Source organism: Scophthalmus maximus, chromosome 4, assembly GCF_022379125.1.
Source record: "Scophthalmus maximus strain ysfricsl-2021 chromosome 4, ASM2237912v1, whole genome shotgun sequence".
Taxonomy (NCBI): Eukaryota; Metazoa; Chordata; class Actinopteri; order Pleuronectiformes; family Scophthalmidae; genus Scophthalmus; species Scophthalmus maximus.
In genome coordinates, this window is record NC_061518.1 from 23,052,540 (window position 1) to 23,069,500 (window position 16,961).

The window sequence follows — 16,961 nt, forward strand, 5'->3', positions numbered from 1 at the left end:
TAATGAATTCAATTTAAATACTTAATTTTGTTATTGTTAACTCACTAATGTAGTTGTTGTCATGCCCACAGAATCCTCTCATTGGCTTTCGAATATTTGATTTTTACCATTTACTGACAGAGCACGTCAGCCAATCAGGACATAGTATCTGTACAGCTAGGTGCTCTATGCTCTGAACTTGTAACACTGGTAATAATGAGTAGCCTCAAGAGGTTAAAGGCTCCTCACTGATCCTGAGGTGTTTGTTTGTTTGTTTAAGCTTTTGGTCGCATTGCTTTAATTTATCCTGGCTCAAACCCTCCAGTCGGCCCATTTGGAAGTTATCAAAATAAAGTATAAAAGGTTTACATGAAAGGTTTCAAACCTAAGCCTCCTCTATACACTACTCAATATCCTCTTGAAAAATATTATATATAAAAGAAACTTTCTGCAGGACTTACAGATGAAGGTTATCCTGAAAAAAAATTGAATTACAATGTATACGTACTTCAACTGCCATGAGAGTAGAGTTCACCTGCTGCTCCAACAGCACCACAACCGAACCAAAGGAGTGTGATCTTATTCGGGTTTATGGAAAAGGTTATTGGGAATACTTTGAAATCAATGTTCCCCCCGATCCCCCGTTTCTGAAGAGGAACAGTCTTTTCTTTTGTTTACCATTAGTTTTCAGGCTCTGTTGGTCTGGATTGAACCACAAGGGGGACTTTTGTTTTCCCCATTTCATTTCATTATGATCAATGAGAATGAAGAATGACACAAAGTTCAGGATATTTCAACAATTTATTCAACAACTTCATAGACATTTTCTAAAGAAGTGTGCTGCTTTTATTTGACTGATGTTTGATAAGTGCGGGAACCAAAGCTTTTTTGACATGCACATGGTCTCAGCACAGATACGGGCTATAGGTTTTTGTCGTGTCACTTGTCATTTTTGCTTTTTTTTAAAAATCACACAGCTTTGAATACAGCAGCTGAAGAAGTTTACCAACAACCAGTTCAAGGATATACACAATAACCGACCTTCTGTTTGAATTAAAACATAAAGACAGGAAGAAAACAAAAAAAACAAACAAGTAAAAACCTACAATGAAAATAAAGCTGTAAAAATCAGAAACAAATCCTATGAATGGTTGCCGAGTGGAGAAGTCCATGAACACGAGTCCAAGGATCTGCACGTCACGTTGCTCAGCTGCTTCGTCTGTGTATGCACATTAGTTAGTTTCTTAAATTAATTATTGTAAATACTATGAAAACGAAAAAATGCAAGTCACACACTCGGCAAACAAGAGACATTCCTTTCTTTGACTGATCTGGAGTTTGCATGATCACAGGGGGAAAGGATTTTACAGGGGTGGAGGGGTGAGGAGGGAACACCAGATCTGAGTCACTCACACTCGCATTCACACTCACACACACTCGATTTCACACTCACACACACTCGCACACACACACACACACACACACACACACACACACAGTGTTCACTGGAGCAACCATTGTCTCTTAAATACTTAATCTGATGTCTAGCTGAAAGTTTGCCATTTTGAGTCTCTACACCTGTTTTAGGCGCAGTGTGATGAGTTTGTGGTTGCCCCGGTGCGAGTTCCTCAGACAAAGATGAAAATAAATCAGAGCCAACAACAATATTCAACAATTCCAGAAGCCATGTTTCAATTGAACATCTGATCTGTGCCCAAGGAACTGCTGAGCATGTTCAGTCTCACCTAGCTCCTTGTTTACTCTGCTACTCAGACATTTTCTCCTCAAGTACAACGTGTGTGTGTGTGTGTGTGTGTGTGTGTGTGTGTGTGTGTGTGTGTGTGTGTGTGTGTGTGTGTGTGTGTGTGTGTGTGTGTGTGTGTGTGTGTGTGTGTGTGTGTGTGTGTGTGTGTGTGTGTGTGTGTGTGTGTGTGTGTGTGTGTGTGTGTGTGTGTGTGTGTGTGTGTGTGTGTGTGTGTGTGTGTGTGTGTGTGTGTGTGTGTGGGATTACTGGTGGGCACACTGTACCCCCGGCCCGTGGTGCCCGCCCTCTTCGTCAGAGCTATCGTTGTAGGCCTCTCTGCGGTTCCCCGACGTCGAGCCCTGGCTGACGTCGTAATCCTGCAGGTCCACCTCCTCCGTGTCTCCGGTGATGATGGGCGGCTCCGACCGCGAGGGCAACATGTCCTCCAGCTCCTGCACACAGAGAACACACAACCACGCGTCAGACAGTCGTGGGGCCATCGAGTAAGATGGAACTGAGCCGACACCGTGCAACAAAAATAAACTCTTCGAGTGGTACATCTTCAGGAAGAATAATTAAGTAAGTAATAAAGTATTACAGGGTAAAAGGAAGTGTCCGAGAAGTGACCCACTAATCCCTGAGTTGAATTAATGGCATAAATTTAGCAGCTAAATCTTCCTTGTGGAGGCCAAAGCCTTCTGATGAAAAAAATATGGAAGACATGTTAGTTTACTCGCTTTAGTTTAATTGATATTATTGAAGCCCAAAATTTTAAGTCAATCTGAAATTACAATACACACATTTTACAATAAGATTGCAACTAATGATTACATTCATTATTAATTAATCCAAAGATTAGACCGAATGATTGCTGTCAATTGAGAAACATATGAATGTCAGCAAATTGCATGAACGGCCCACCACGTTTCAAGAGCCATGCTGATGTCTGAAAATGCCTTGTGTTGTCATACAGTCAGAATAGTACAAAACCCAAATATATATTCTGCTGACTACAAAAGACTAAACTAAGAAAACAATTAAACATTTAAATTTGAATTGTTGTCATTTTTCACTCAGAATGACTCAAGTCAAGCCATGGAAAGAGTTGCTGATAAATCTTCTGTCAGTCGACCAATTGTTTTAGCCCAAATTCACTTTATATAATTGTTGGTTTTGTAAAGTCTAATTGTTGGTTTTGTACAGGTGCAGCCTGTCTGTTTGTAATTATGAATGTGAACAGGAAAAAAGCTATAAAATGGAAGAACAGGAAACGGCAGGTTTCAAGCAGAAAGTTCTTTGTCCTATAGTCCACTGCCTATTTCATCCATGAGCTGTAATCTACAGAACAAGTCTGTTTACATTCCATCAGTGCTGTTGCACTCAAATTGTGTGTATATATATATATATATATATATATATATATATATATATATGTATATGTGTGTGTGTGTGTATATATATATATATATATATATGTATAATATATATATATAATCTTGGCTCTAAATTTGTGTTTGTGATTTAATTTTTTGGTTATTAATGTAAAAATACACTATTAAAAGTATGAGGCTTTAGTACTAAGCAACAGTTGCTCTGAATGTTTGTGTCTTCACAATGAACATAAAAAACCAAACACCAACACTTGAATGACAGAACACAACGAACATGTCGTACCACAAGTTTCTCAGGGCTGATCCAGTTGTTGTCAGGGAACTGGACATCGAACTTGACGTACAGGTCCCCCTTCTCGAACGGGTTACGGTACTGTGGCATGCCCTCTCCTCGCACCACCCTGACGGAGCCTGGAACAAAAAGCAGCACCAATTTGAATCACACAAAACATACTGTATTATTGCCCATCCCACAACCTCCCATGAGGTGTGTTGTGTTTAGGTATATAATCCCTAATAAGGCAGAAGAGGAAGATGTTTGGTAACTGTTCAAAGTCTAAAAGTCACTGAGGAAGTTGATGGCCCCCCCAAACTCAACTAATTTATCAACTACTGTGGTGTGACCTTGACTTGGGCACCCAGGTCCATGCACGTGTGAAAGGTGCCTCCTTGCTGTGGTCAGCTCTCAGCAGGGACTCTGAGCACATCACATTAAGACGGTTTCTAAATGCATCATCAGCCTCTGAATCCGCTCTCCGCCCTGACTGACCCCCACCGACACCCTGCAGAGTGTGGAAATCTTAAAACACCAGCTTGGTGTTTCACCGTGTACATGGTTAATTCATCTTTAGCAAAACAAGGCCCTAAGTCATCCCAGGGAAGGTCGTGGCTGTGAGGGGGAGAGGGAGAGAGAGAGCATTTAGTGGCGGCAATGTAGCCGAATACACAACAGCTGCTGTCAATACCTTGGATTTATGTTGATTTTGTCAGACGCCATGGCGACGATAAAAATGAGTTTTATAACACCGCAGAGCACGGCGGCTTCGGAATGACTGCTGGGTAACGCACCGCCCTTCACTGAATCACTGGAACACACAGTTTAGGTGACCACAGAGAGCAGGGTGATATTGGACAGAGGTCTAATAGGCTGCAGAGTTACCGTGCGTGTGTGCGCCTGTGTGTGTCTGTGTCATTCACTTTTTCTAACCAACACATTTTAAATATTGGTGTAGCTGACGGCCCAACACAGCTATTGTCAGTATATAATTCCTTTTTTTCTAGCATCTTTTGGTTGGAATATGATCCAAATTGTCTTATCTTAACGTGGAGAGGAGTTGCCAAAAACTTCAGTGACTCAGACTCATGGCAAAGCCTGTCAGCAGTGACGCTAACCAACAAGAAGGTCAAAGTCAGGGGGTGGGAGCTTGCAACTGTCAATCACACAAACGAGCCTCTGGAAACCTGCGAGGGGATTTATAGACCAGCGAGTGTCAATTGCTGGTAAAATGCCCCTATGGCCGACTCCAGAAACACAAGCTCCCAATTCCCGCTTTAGCTGAGACAGTGAACGCGACGACGAGGTTGAAGGTGAAAGTCAGGGTGGAGGGTAACGCAGCAGGGGGAGGGAGGGAGGGGTGAGAGGAGCTAAATGAGAGGTCTCATGCTAGAGCAAGCTTGAGTTCCGGGACGGATATCTTATCACTTTAACCTGTGTTTATATTGATTTTGTAAGATATTGATCATTTTATCTCCCGTTGATAAATTGGGCTCAGTGCCAATAAACATTTCTCCCCGTCACATAAATGCGACTAAAAGCCAGGTGACGTAACACGAGCCTCACCTGGTTCGATGACCTTGCCCGCGGGGTACTTCACAACGATCTGTCTGCCGTCTAAGTGCTTCAGCATGAACTGGAAGCCGCACAGCGCCTCCACCAGCCCGATCTTATGGTTAATGAACAGGTCGTTGCCATCTCGCCTGAATGTCTGAAAAAAAAGAGAGAAACGGATTGGTTAAAAAACTTGGTAGATTCACTTTTCTTGACCTAAATCATCATGGCTCATCTGTTTTTGTGTGAGAACCTTTAAAAAGATTCTTTACACAGTGCAATAGTAGGACAAAAGAACTGAAAACCATCAGTGAACATCATCTGCTGTTGAAAAAGCAGCATTGCAAACACTGTTGACAGGATAAAGGGGGGGGGGGGGTGTTGGAAACCTGTTATAATTGTTTTTTTTAATCTTATTTTTAATCGAAAAAATATTGGCTGGGTGATTGGTGACAGTGTAGCAGTCAGCCAGTAATCCCTTACCACTCACTGAAAACGCTAAAAACAAACATTAAACATTTTAGACTACGTTTGTACAAAAATAATCTATTGAGACTTTATGTCTGGAGTCTGAACTGACTTACATTTTGTTAACTTTGTAACTACATGCAGCAGGACTAAAACTAAATAAACTATTTCCCCCCAATATAAAACACGATTGACCTCTTTACCTTGTGGCACACCAACATCCTGCGTATCAATTCTTTAGTGTCGATATCATCTGTATTGCTGTTGACAGCTCTAGTGAGCTACTTTGCCTCCACCACCCACGGTCATATTTTGAGACCAAACCTCTGGGGAGAAAGAGCCACTGCTACACCTCAGCCTGCTGCTCGAGTTCAGCCAAAAATCACGTTGCATTGTGGGAGTTAACCTGACTTATACAAGCCGGTATTCACTGCTGAGGAAACCCAGTTACGGTAGCGAGGGGCAACAACCTGCGATGGTCAAGATTCCACTACTGGATGGTAGATGCACATCAAAACTGAAACAGGAATGTCTGGCAAAATTTCTACAATATGTTACATCATCTAATTATTGTTTCTTAAACTAATAGAAACACAGGTGAGGTTGTTTAATTTACTTTTTTTAACATGAAAGAAACAAGGACTGTCGAATTACCACTTGGCCATAGTTGGTGGCACAATGGTTAGTGAGGCAACCATTGACCGAACCCACACCTAACAGGCTGGTAAGTTTTTGCATAAATCTTCAAACAAATTAATTCATAATCAATCGATGAACAGCATGTAAACAGGATGTGGGGAATCTGGCGTGGTGTGTTTGTGTTGATGTTCTTGCCCTCAGATCAGAAATTAACTTCTGTTTACAGCAACCCTGAAAACCCTGCTTTCAAACTGCTTCACTTCAAGTCCCTGTTCACCCCAGATTTATTATTTTCTACATTTCACAAGTGAGCAATACGGTTGTTTTGTTGAACTGTAAACTGTAAAATACACAATGTGGGCTACACTTCAAACACATTAGGGGTTATAAGACTGGACAAAGGATTTATTTTCCATGACGAATGCAAAACGACAAACATGACAGGTCTATATATTTTTTTGGCCTACAAGGAACAGTTGAGCAATAATATTAAAAATAAACCTGCATCATCATTCTGTATATTAGGGCTGCAGTAGGCAGTGTCCTGGTTGATGGCATAACTTATCCACCAGCCCCACCGTCCATTTCATTTTTATGTAGATATCAGTGGCAGCACCCACAATCATCAAATTTGTAAAATACGTTGTTGGACGCTGCAGTCGTGAAGTGAAAGTGTCGCTTCGGTGCAGATGCAGAGCAGCATCATAGAATAGTGGAATCGCGTGTGACAAGAAGAGCGTTGAGCGACAAGGCGGAGGATCTGAAGTCACTTTCTTAAATCTAGCTCGATTGGTTATTATTGGTTGGCCACTCTTCATTATGACTGGTATCCTCTCAAGTAATCCCATGTTCTAAAACTGTACAATGCACAGCACTGTCAAGACAATCTGGTGCTCAGCACTCAGAGAGTCGAGGGGTCTGAAGCGTTGCCAGCTGAATCTGACCACTGGGACAAACTGCTCGTGTAACGCCCTCCTCAATAAACTGTACACCACTCATTTTTCCAACATGCACGGGAGACACCAGTCGGAATTTTAAAACTCATTTAATCGCCTGAAGCATCTTAATATTACCAAACGTCAGACTATGTGGTGGACCGCTGTATCGTACATCCCTCTGGAGTCTGCTACGTTCCTTACGGCTGAACCGGTTGAGAACATGTGCGTCGTGTTTATGGAAGCAGTTTGTCTTGTTTCCAGGTTGGCTTAGAGATATTTCTTCATTCCAGGCTCAAGAAAGAGGGGATATAGTTACTGCCCAGCAGAGCATGTAGACCAGCCCCGTTCTTCCACAGCCATTTACACATTCCAGCACCTTTGCTATGTTACACTTCCAACAAGCATTGTCACAATTTAATTGTGGCCTGTTATTTGTTCTTTGTCGTCGTTCTTTTACCACATATTCCACAGTAAGCACTATTTTTGTATGAGAGCTGGTACAAAATTCTATATTGGCTTTTTAAAAATGATTATTAAAGCTGTTTGGATTTTTATACAGCAAAAATGTTTGTTTGTTTTTGGTCTCCGGGATTCTATGCTCATTGCCCATAACATGAGGGTCTCGTTTGAAGTAGTCTAAAAAAGGAAAGATTAAACACACAAAGCCTTTTGACAATGTACCAAAGGGGCAATGCACAGCAAAAGAACAAGCACAACAGGGACAACAGTGTTTGTGATCTCAAGCTTTTTGAGATGTACTTTTACTGCGAAGCAGCTGTGAAATCACTGAGCTACACAATGTTCACTGATGGTAATAAATCTTTGGTATTTTTAATTCCTGTATATGCACGCAGACATTTTTTCCGCTTTTCTGTCCAATTGGTTCCGCACAAGGAACTTGAATGGGAACACAGACTAGGGGATCCCATTCATATTGAAAATTGAAAAAAAAATTTCAGTCATGTTTGTAGATGAAATTCAATAAACCCATCCATGCTATTTGTAGTTGTTGTTGTATAATAAACTCCACTCCTACACAGCATTTAACAGTATATAAACACACAAGTTGTCACCTTCCTCTGTCTAATGCAGCAGGCACCAGAAACTATAAAATAGATGTTCTAGGACATGCTGTGCATTTTTTTGCACAAAGAACTTCACAAACCATAAAACTATTTAAGCTCTGAAGAATCTAGCAGTGGAAAGTTGTGGTCAGGTGAACTGAGGTCACCTTTTTAGAGACAGAAAATGATTAATAACTGACAAATACAACCATGATATAAGCAAAATTGTGTCCTAGATAATAATTTCAAAAAAACATTTCCCTCCTGACACACAGGGGATACAGAGGGCAGGGTTAGATGACGACAGTATTGGGAGACTGGCCTACCTCATGCTCTTTTTCCTGCAGGACAAGGACTATATCCCCGGGCTCGACGCCAGGTGCCTGGTCAGCTTCCCCTCCGAAGGTAATCTTCTGGCTGTGCTTCATGCCTTTGTCCACGTGCACCTCCAGAATCTTCACCTCCTTCACAACTTTCTTGCCCTCGCATTTTTTACAGCGGTCCTTCTCACTGATAACTTCACCTGGGAGGGATTGGAGGAAAAACAATGTGAGAGAGGCCGAGACCGAACAAAACTAAGAGATGATTGATCACGGTCTGTGCTCCTTACCTTCACCATTACAATCGGTACACACAGACTGCATCTGTTGGACCATCCCTGGAGCCAGCTGTCTGATCATGATGCGCATGCCACGCCCCCTACATGTTGTACATTTTTGTACAGCACCTGTCTTGCCTCCCTGCCTGCATCCACACACAAGCACAGAGATATATTAAACTGAGACAAACCAACAGGGCTAACAAAGCATCCAAAATGCTTGAGAACACACAATGAACCAGACACCGATGAGGGCTTATAGAACTTACCCATTACAAGTGCTACACAGAACATTCTTGCTAAGTTGTAATTTGGTTGTTTTCCCGTTGTAGAGGTCCTCAAGTGACACCCTGTGGAAAAGGTGTGACATTAACATAACGTTAAGTGATGCAAGACAGGAGTTGGGGTTAAAAAAGGAAATTCACAAAAAGTACAGACACATTACTGGGGTAGTCTATAAGTTTGTGTCGAGGCTTGTTCTTACTTGAGCGGATGGACCATGTCTTCTCCTCTCCTCCTGCCTCCATTCCTGGAGCGATTCCCCTGACCCATGAAGCCAAAGAGTCCGCCACCAAAGATGTGGGAGAAAATGTCGTCCATCCCCGGGCCACCCCCACCTCCTTCCCGCAAGCCTTGTTCTCCACATCGGTCATAGAGTTCCTTCTTTTCAGGGTTGGTCAACACATCATAGGCAAAGCTGATTTCTTTGAACTAGGTTTTGAGAGGACGGGAAACAAAATCAACAAAGAGCAACACAAATTGTGATGATAAGACATTTGAGGCTTTATAGACATTGTAAGTGAACATCTAAAATTTAGAGGGGTAGCTTTCGGAGACACCAGCGGCAATATAAAAATCAAACAAAACAAGGACGAGAAAACAGAATATATACAAAACCAAAAGTAAAATATATACACAAAATAAGAATTCAATTCAATACTTTACAACCTTAAAATATATATACAAGCTGTGCAACATGTAATGGTGCAAACAGGAGGTGTAGGGGGCTCAGGCACTTCCTCTGCGTGGTCATAAAGTGCTGTGGCGGGAGTTATTTATTACTCAACTATAACTATATAAAAAAAATCCACTGCAACGATAAATGACTATCCGACCACAGCTCCTCAACAGTTTCTTTTTGACACCATAGCAGACATTCCAATAATAATAAGAACAAGAGGGCCTTCGGCGCTCGGGCCCTAATATTAATACCTTACCTTGTCGCCGGCGTTCGGGTTCTTGTCGGGGTGGTATTCTTTGGCCAGTTTCCGGTATGCCTAGAGGAAAGACCGAGAGATGAAGCCTCATTGGGCAATGTCATGTTCATAAGAAGACGCGTGTCGTTCACTGGAATCACACACCGGCATGACTCGAACACATGTGCAAACCACGCGCTACTCTGACGAAATCCAGATGTGGCGCCGGTGTTATGGCCCAACTGGTTTCCGATTTAACTGGTTCCCGTACCTAGCAGCAGCAGATGTTATCCGCTTCAGTCAGCAGATTCGTCACTCTTTCACAAACATATTAGTGGCAATTTGCACGTCGCATCGGCTCGCATCTCATATCTACTGCGGCTGATATGATGGTATAAGTAAGCACTAATTTTCAGCCACCTACGTAAAAAATAAATTGAAGAAAATAAAATTCTTGCAAGATCGCATTGAACTGGATTCGATCTCACCACAGCAAAAGTCTCAAAACTGAGAGTCCTCGATAATCACCGTGAGCCACGACAACTCTGTGACATGCAGGTGTCCGTCACATATTGATAGATGATGTCATCCTCAGGGGAACACGTTGATTTGGGTTCACCTGAATCAACTGGTTACCTTCGGCTCCTCTCAGGAAATACACGAACTGATCAAGACTGTTTTCTCGATGGTTCCGCCACATTTACCACCACATTACAGTACACACTACGCCAACAATATTTTTAAATTGTAACGATCTCACTCCAACTATATACTGTCAAAACACACTCAAGAATGACTTGTTAACGCTGAGCCGCAGGAAGAGTCAAATACGATAGCCATTGGAAATAAATTGTATTTTTGAAAATTGACTTTTCTCGTGCCTTTTCTTGTAATAAATGCTTGAAAACTGATAAGTAATGATTGTAATCTTGGTCACTTAATTTGGCGTAAAGCTCTTAAATAACACGGTATTGACGAGCACTTGATCTGTATTTTACAACCCAATATAGCGACACAAAAGGAGGGAGAGTGACAGTATATCATTACTGTAAGTCCATGCCTTCAGTACTGCGCTGATAGGAAAGAATATTACCAACCACTCGTATCGTACAGTCTTGATCAGTTCGTGTATTTCCTGAGAGGAGCCGAAGGTAACCAGTTGATTCAGGTGAACCCAAATCAACGTGTTCCCCTGAGGATGACATCATCTATCAATATGTGACGGACACCTGCATGTCACAGAGTTGTCGTGGCTCACGGTGATTATCGAGGACTCTCAGTTTTGAGACTTTTGCTGTGGTGAGATCGAATCCAGTTCAATGCGATCTTGCAAGAATTTTATTTTCTTCAATTTATTTTTTACGTAGGTGGCTGAAAATTAGTGCTTACTTATACCATCATATTCGCCGCAGTAGATATGAGATGCGAGCCGATGCGACGTGCAAATTGCCACTAATATGTTTGTGAAAGAGTGACGAATCTGCTGACTGAAGCGGATAACATCTGCTGCTGCTAGGTACGGGAACCAGTTAAATCGGAAACCAGTTGGGCCATAACACCGGCAAAACACTGCGCGCTGCTGCGCTGAGTCGTACATCTTCACGTCAGGTGTGCGATCAATGGCTTCGCGTTGCAATCTCGATCGCGACGACGGCCACTCACACGCCTGTGACATCCCTTTGTCGCGCGGTGGCAGCTCAAAATGTCTGACTGTTTAGTCGCCCTCGCTTTCTCAAACGTGCGTGCGCTAACTATAGCATCTCTTGCTAACACGAGCCGCGGATGACGATCGGCCAGCTCTCTCGTCAGACGTGACTCGTGTTGGCCAAACCGTCTAATTAGGAAGAGCAATATTATCAGTATGTAATATCAGTACTAGCGAAACCGAAGCCATATAACCATGGAGCCACAGCCTGGTTTAACCAACACGCCGTGTGTAGCCGGCTAGCTCATGCTAGCAAAATGCTGGAATCGACCTTATCAGTGGGCCGGTTCGACACATCTAGCGGAGAAAACATCATTTGGGACCGACGGCAATGGAAGCCAGTGAAAGAATCATTCAATATCAAAGGTTTACATGGAATGTAACGCCAAGTCAGTGTTCGTCATAAGTGACGTTTATTAACGCTAATGGTTGTGTTCAAAAGATTAAAACTCAAGTCGGCTTCCTGTCCTCGACTTGGTTGTAACACGTCAACGACACATAGTTATAGTCAGGAATCAATCACCCGCTCATAACTACCACTATGAAAAAAGAAAAACACACGTTCCCCTTTCCACAACCTTCGACAGGCTTAGCTAGCTCCATGACAACCGCCTGAGCCAAAGCTAACAAACCAAGTTTAGTCAAGTCTCGATCTCGGTCAACGTTACCCGCGTTAGTGCTACTGCTCAAGATTACCATAAATACCAGGCTGGTCGGGACCGAACGTTGGAATTTACCTAATTTTACCGAAGCCACGGTCGTTACACGATCACACCCAGGCCGGTTAGCCTACAGGTTTAGCCGACTAGCTAACACCAGCTAGCCGCGCATAGCAACACATTTCCTGATAGCAGCGATTCTAACCTTTGGTATCTTCTACGCGGACACGAAGTTCGCGCCCACGTTTCTTTCGGCCTTTTTGTCGTGTCGTTACCTTTTTCAGTTCGTTTTCAGTCGCGGACGGGGAGACTCCCAGAATGTCGTACAGTTTGGTATCGGCAACATTCGCCATGGTGCCGCTGTGGATGTTGCTTCAGCAGGGAGGTGGATGGACAAAGAAAAGGAGCCGGTAGTGATGTTGCCAGTGACACCAAAGCTCTGAGGCGCGTGTGTAGAAAAAAAAGAAAAGAGGAAGCGATTTCCAGTGAAGCCTTGTACCGGAGCTTGATTCGTTCTAACACAATCACGTGATCGATGACGTCCGAAGCTTCGTTTCACACATACACGCCCCCCACGTGACTGCTTCGCAATGCGATTCAAAGGTTTAGTGGCCCCTCGTGGCTTTTGTTTAGGTGTGTCGCGTTGTGTTGAGTCGTGTGTTGTATTGCGAGAGTCGGGAGCTGCAGTACAGGATTTTCGGTTACCGATGTAATGGTAACTTATGCTGAACTTCACCCTTCCTGGAGCAGTTGAAGTTTTGAGATCAGAGATCAAAGCCAGTCCCCGGTCAGCGTCATCATTCTACAGGAGTCCGGCTGGGACAAAATAGTCTAGAGCAACGTGACGAACAATAAAGCGAAGCAGATGTTGAGTTCAACCGGAGGTGAAATTCTGATACACTCACGCCATTTACCTTTGATAAAATCCTTATATTAACAGTTTTTTAAAGCCTGGGTCCAAGCCAAAAAACAATGACATGAGTCTTTACATCAAAAAAAAAATTTGGAGCAAAAAAGAAATTCAACATCAGAAAAAAGGCAAAGGTACAAAGGTGTGGTGGAAATTGTCCTTCCTATCGTCTTTTCCTATCTACTTTTCCTTGACCTCAGTGGAAAACATCATGAGGTCAAGGAAACATGTAAAGGGAGAACTGATAAGAATTAGGAAAAGCCGACAGCACTGCTCAGAGAATCCGACTCGACTTTGACTATACTACGTCATCACGCGACGGCAGATGCTGTTGACGTGCGTGTGTCGTGGTGAAACTACAAATTTCCGAAGATGGACTACAAACATCGCAGCTGTCACTTCAAGATTTAGGAAACTTCCTAAACACATTTAACAATTGGATCGTACCCCAAGACTGTGTACATAATTATTTTAAGAGTGAAGGAACTACGCAACCCGTAAATCCTTGCCGATGCCTTTCCGACGACTTCAAACCATTCAGAGAGGTTGATGTTACAATTTAGGATTGTGGGTAGTGTAGTACATTCTCAATGATATGGCAAATACATTTTTTCCCCCTTTAAAGAAGGTTGATATCCTACGGACTTGTGGCTTCTAACGGTGCACATACCATCCTCTCACAACCTCAAAGCTCCTGGTAAGTCTACCCTGTGTGGTTACGACATCATGGCTAATAATCAAAATGGGATTGTTGAGCTCTTGCTGTTCCAGACTTTTCCAGTGTCCACTCTGGTTTTTAAAACATTTTCTAACAGACATACGGAGAGTCTAGCACACTAAATTAATACATGAACAAATACAAATACCTTGAACTTCATTTGCATTCAATAAAGATTATTTGATTCCGGACAGAGTCTCTGACAGTGTTTTACTTTCTTATTTTATCACTGCAGCTCAGAACAACACTAGGAGACTGTGACAATAAAAACTAATAAAAATGTAATAATATCTCTTAACATTCATCATGATTATGTATATAATAGTTCATATAAATTAATTAATTTATGTATGAATGCCACACACACCCACATGCATTTGCTTCTGTTTGAGATTATGTGTCCTGGAATTTATGTATATTTTCCTTCTATTTTATTATGTCCCACCTCTTTTATGATAAAACAAGAGGTGTGCCAAAAAACATATTATCTAAATCATCCCGCTGCAAGCTTTTCCCAAATCAAACCTATACCAGTGGAAAGGGGCAGCTGAAAAATTACAATAAATAATACACGGTAATTGTTGTAATAATACAATACATGTAATACAATCATATATACCATCATATTATGTAATAACATTACATTAATTTAGCTGACGCTTTTGTCTGAAGCGACTTACAATAAGTGCATTCAACCATGAAGATATTACCCAAAAAGTGCAAGAATCAAGAAACATTTATCAAATAGGCAAAAACAGCTTCAAGTGCTCATTTTAGAATTCATGTATTTTCTCTCTCTCTCTCTCTCTCTCTCTCTCTCTCTCTATATATATATATATATATATATATATATATATATATATATATATATATATATATATATATATATAATTCAAGGAGTAAGGTGCAGTCTGAACAGGTGAGTTTTCTGTATGGGACGGATGCATTGAAGGGTTTCTATTGCCCTGATGTCAATGGGGAGCACCATCCACCATTGTGGACAGGATTCAGTTGAGTAATACCACAACAACAACATTTACACACATACTAATGAGTTAAACCAGTTTTTCAACAGGTCTGACTCACCAACACAGGCCTAGGGGCCTCTACTCCCTGTGTCCCCACCAACCACTCTCTCCCTCTCATCCACATTCCCCCAGTCTCTTCTGCCCCCCTACTCATCTCTCTCTCTCTCTGCCCACCACCTGCGACCAAAAGGTCATCGCAATGACCCATATCCCCAACCACCCCCAGGCACCACAACCAACCAGGTGAGACGGAAACTCTTCATGACCAAGATCAGCAAGGCCAGAGGACCTGGCAACATTAAGGTGAGGCTGCTTGTGTGTGTGTGTGTGTGTGTGTGTGTGTGTGTGTGTTTGTGTGTGTGTGTGTGTGTGTGTGTGTGTGTGTGTGTGTGTGTGTGAGTGTTCTGACAACCCTTTGTCCGCTCCCAGAGGCTGATAAAGCTAACCAAGATCTGGACGATGCCCGGCCTATAGTGTTCACCTCCCCTCACACTCCAGCCTTCTCAGTGACTTCAGGCCTGTGGCTTTAATGTCACACGTCATACAGACCCTTGAGAAGTCGTTTCTACAGCACCTCAGGCCCCTTGGTATGAAACGGCCCAGACCTGCTGCAGGCGGTTGGACTGGGCAGGCTGCTCTTTCTGAGGAGCTTCACATCCTTTCATGTGTGTGCACTATGCAGCAGTGGAGGCTCCGCCAGCCTGCAGTGGTCGGTGTTATCTTCTTTGCTGAGGTGGTATTAGTGGCACAGGGATGGAACTGGACAGTGTGCAGGCAGGGGCAGAGAGGATGACTGGGAAGCTGAAAGCTGTCAGGGACAACCCCTCTCATCCTCCGTATGCCAAGCTGAGGTGGCTAAGGGGCACGTTCGGCCACAGATTCATCCAGACCCGTGCCTCAAATCACCTCGAGCACAGCACCCACAGTACCGCCTTCCTCCGCTGACTGAGACATTGCATTAACAAATTGTTCTATTTATTGTATCTATTATTCCTAGTTTATCTTAATTAATTTCAATGTATCTTATAGCAGTACTTTTGACTCATTGATCATCATACATTAACAAAACAATCCTAATTAGATATGTCTCCCTGCAATCAACACGGAAGGTTTGCAATTCAGTTAAAGAATTTGGTCATCTATTAGTCAAATATAAAATATCTCCACTCTCCACTTTTTGACACAACATATAAGCTTACAATTTAATTATCTTGAGCTGATGACTACATGAAATTGAAATGTAAAATTATTTAGAAATACAAAAAGGTCAATGCTTATTTAAAGAAATTTACAATCCGAGTTTTCATATTTTAGGATGAATTGTGGCAGATCTTATATGTATCATTCTGATTGGTGGGAGTGTGGTTACAGTAGATTTATCATTGACTCTCTGACTCATACATACGCCTGTACTGTACACATCATCTTTCAAGTAGTGTAGAGCGGTCCTTCATTACCCAGACAGCTACTGAGCTCTTCAGCAGATAAAAAGAATCTGTCTGCAGGTGGAGCTGCAATCATTTGGTTTCTTCTGAATGACGTTTATATCTTTCCCAGTGATATTGGAGCCACGCTTTGGGGATTATGGTTGTAAAAATACTCAGAAAGGTAGTAAAGCACACAACCTCTTATTGTGTACTTCTGAGCCAATTATGTGAGATGTAGAAATCCAACATTGATAACATAGTGTTCTGAGTAGTTATTGACCAACCAGGTTGTGAACAGTGATTTTTGTAAATTGGTAAGATCAGCAGCTCATCAGTGTCTGACTATAACCCCAGCATAGTATATTGATTAACATCATACATCCAGATCACTTTAAGGCTCCTGGAACTAAACGCATCTGTGTCCTCAGAGAGAGAGAGGACCACGTCACCAGAGCAGAACGCGTGTGGCCATGAGTAGCTGACATTTTAAAAGGACGCCGCAAGCATTACACAGGACAAATGCATCAGGACAGCAAAGGGAGAGTGGAATTTGCGTGCGAGCAAGACTGACAGAGCAAATGCTGCAAAAATGTAATAAACCTACTTTGTGTTTGACAAACAAGCGGGTTTGCGCCATCTTTTATGCCTGTTCAACAATATTTGAAGCAG

At 42.4% G+C, this 16,961-nt stretch overlaps 1 protein-coding gene and 1 long non-coding RNA gene across 4 annotated transcripts; one reads left to right on the forward strand and one right to left on the reverse strand.

Moving 5' to 3' along the window:
* Positions 1-761: 761 nt before the first annotated feature.
* dnaja2a (DnaJ heat shock protein family (Hsp40) member A2a) lies at positions 762-12,855 on the reverse strand. Its single transcript, XM_035627581.2, has 9 exons — positions 12,485-12,855; positions 9,867-9,926; positions 9,134-9,360; positions 8,919-8,999; positions 8,662-8,795; positions 8,378-8,574; positions 4,955-5,099; positions 3,398-3,525; positions 762-2,175 (listed from the first exon to the last, which is right to left on the reverse strand). Exons 1-9 carry the CDS (start codon positions 12,560-12,562, stop codon positions 1,987-1,989), a joined length of 1,239 nt encoding a protein of 412 aa, XP_035483474.1. The 5' UTR covers positions 12,563-12,855; the 3' UTR covers positions 762-1,986.
* On the forward strand, positions 12,855-16,911 carry LOC118301908. 3 transcript variants are annotated; one of them, XR_004790396.2, is made up of 4 exons: positions 12,855-13,093; positions 13,745-13,816; positions 14,735-15,168; positions 16,721-16,911. It is a non-coding gene; the product is annotated as an uncharacterized LOC118301908 (long non-coding RNA). The 3 variants fall into 3 exon arrangements; XR_004790395.2 differs by having other exon boundaries at positions 12,855-13,816; XR_004790397.2 differs by lacking the exon at positions 16,721-16,911 and adding an exon at positions 15,295-15,473 and having other exon boundaries at positions 12,855-13,816.
* Positions 16,912-16,961: the final 50 nt, after the last annotated feature.

Bases quoted from the DNA above. Each gene is read 5' to 3' on its own strand.
- dnaja2a (XM_035627581.2), bottom strand. From the start codon at position 12,562: ATGGCGAATGTTGCCGATACCAAACTGTACGACATTCTGGGAGTCTCC. The intron at 5,100-8,377 runs GTAGGCCAGTCT...CTTTTTTTTCAG, and splicing joins TGCAGGAAAAAGAGCATGAG to ACATTCAGGCGAGATGGCAA. The intron at 2,176-3,397 runs GTACGACATGTT...CTCTGTGTGCAG, and splicing joins TCAGCCCTGAGAAACTTGTG to GAGCTGGAGGACATGTTGCC.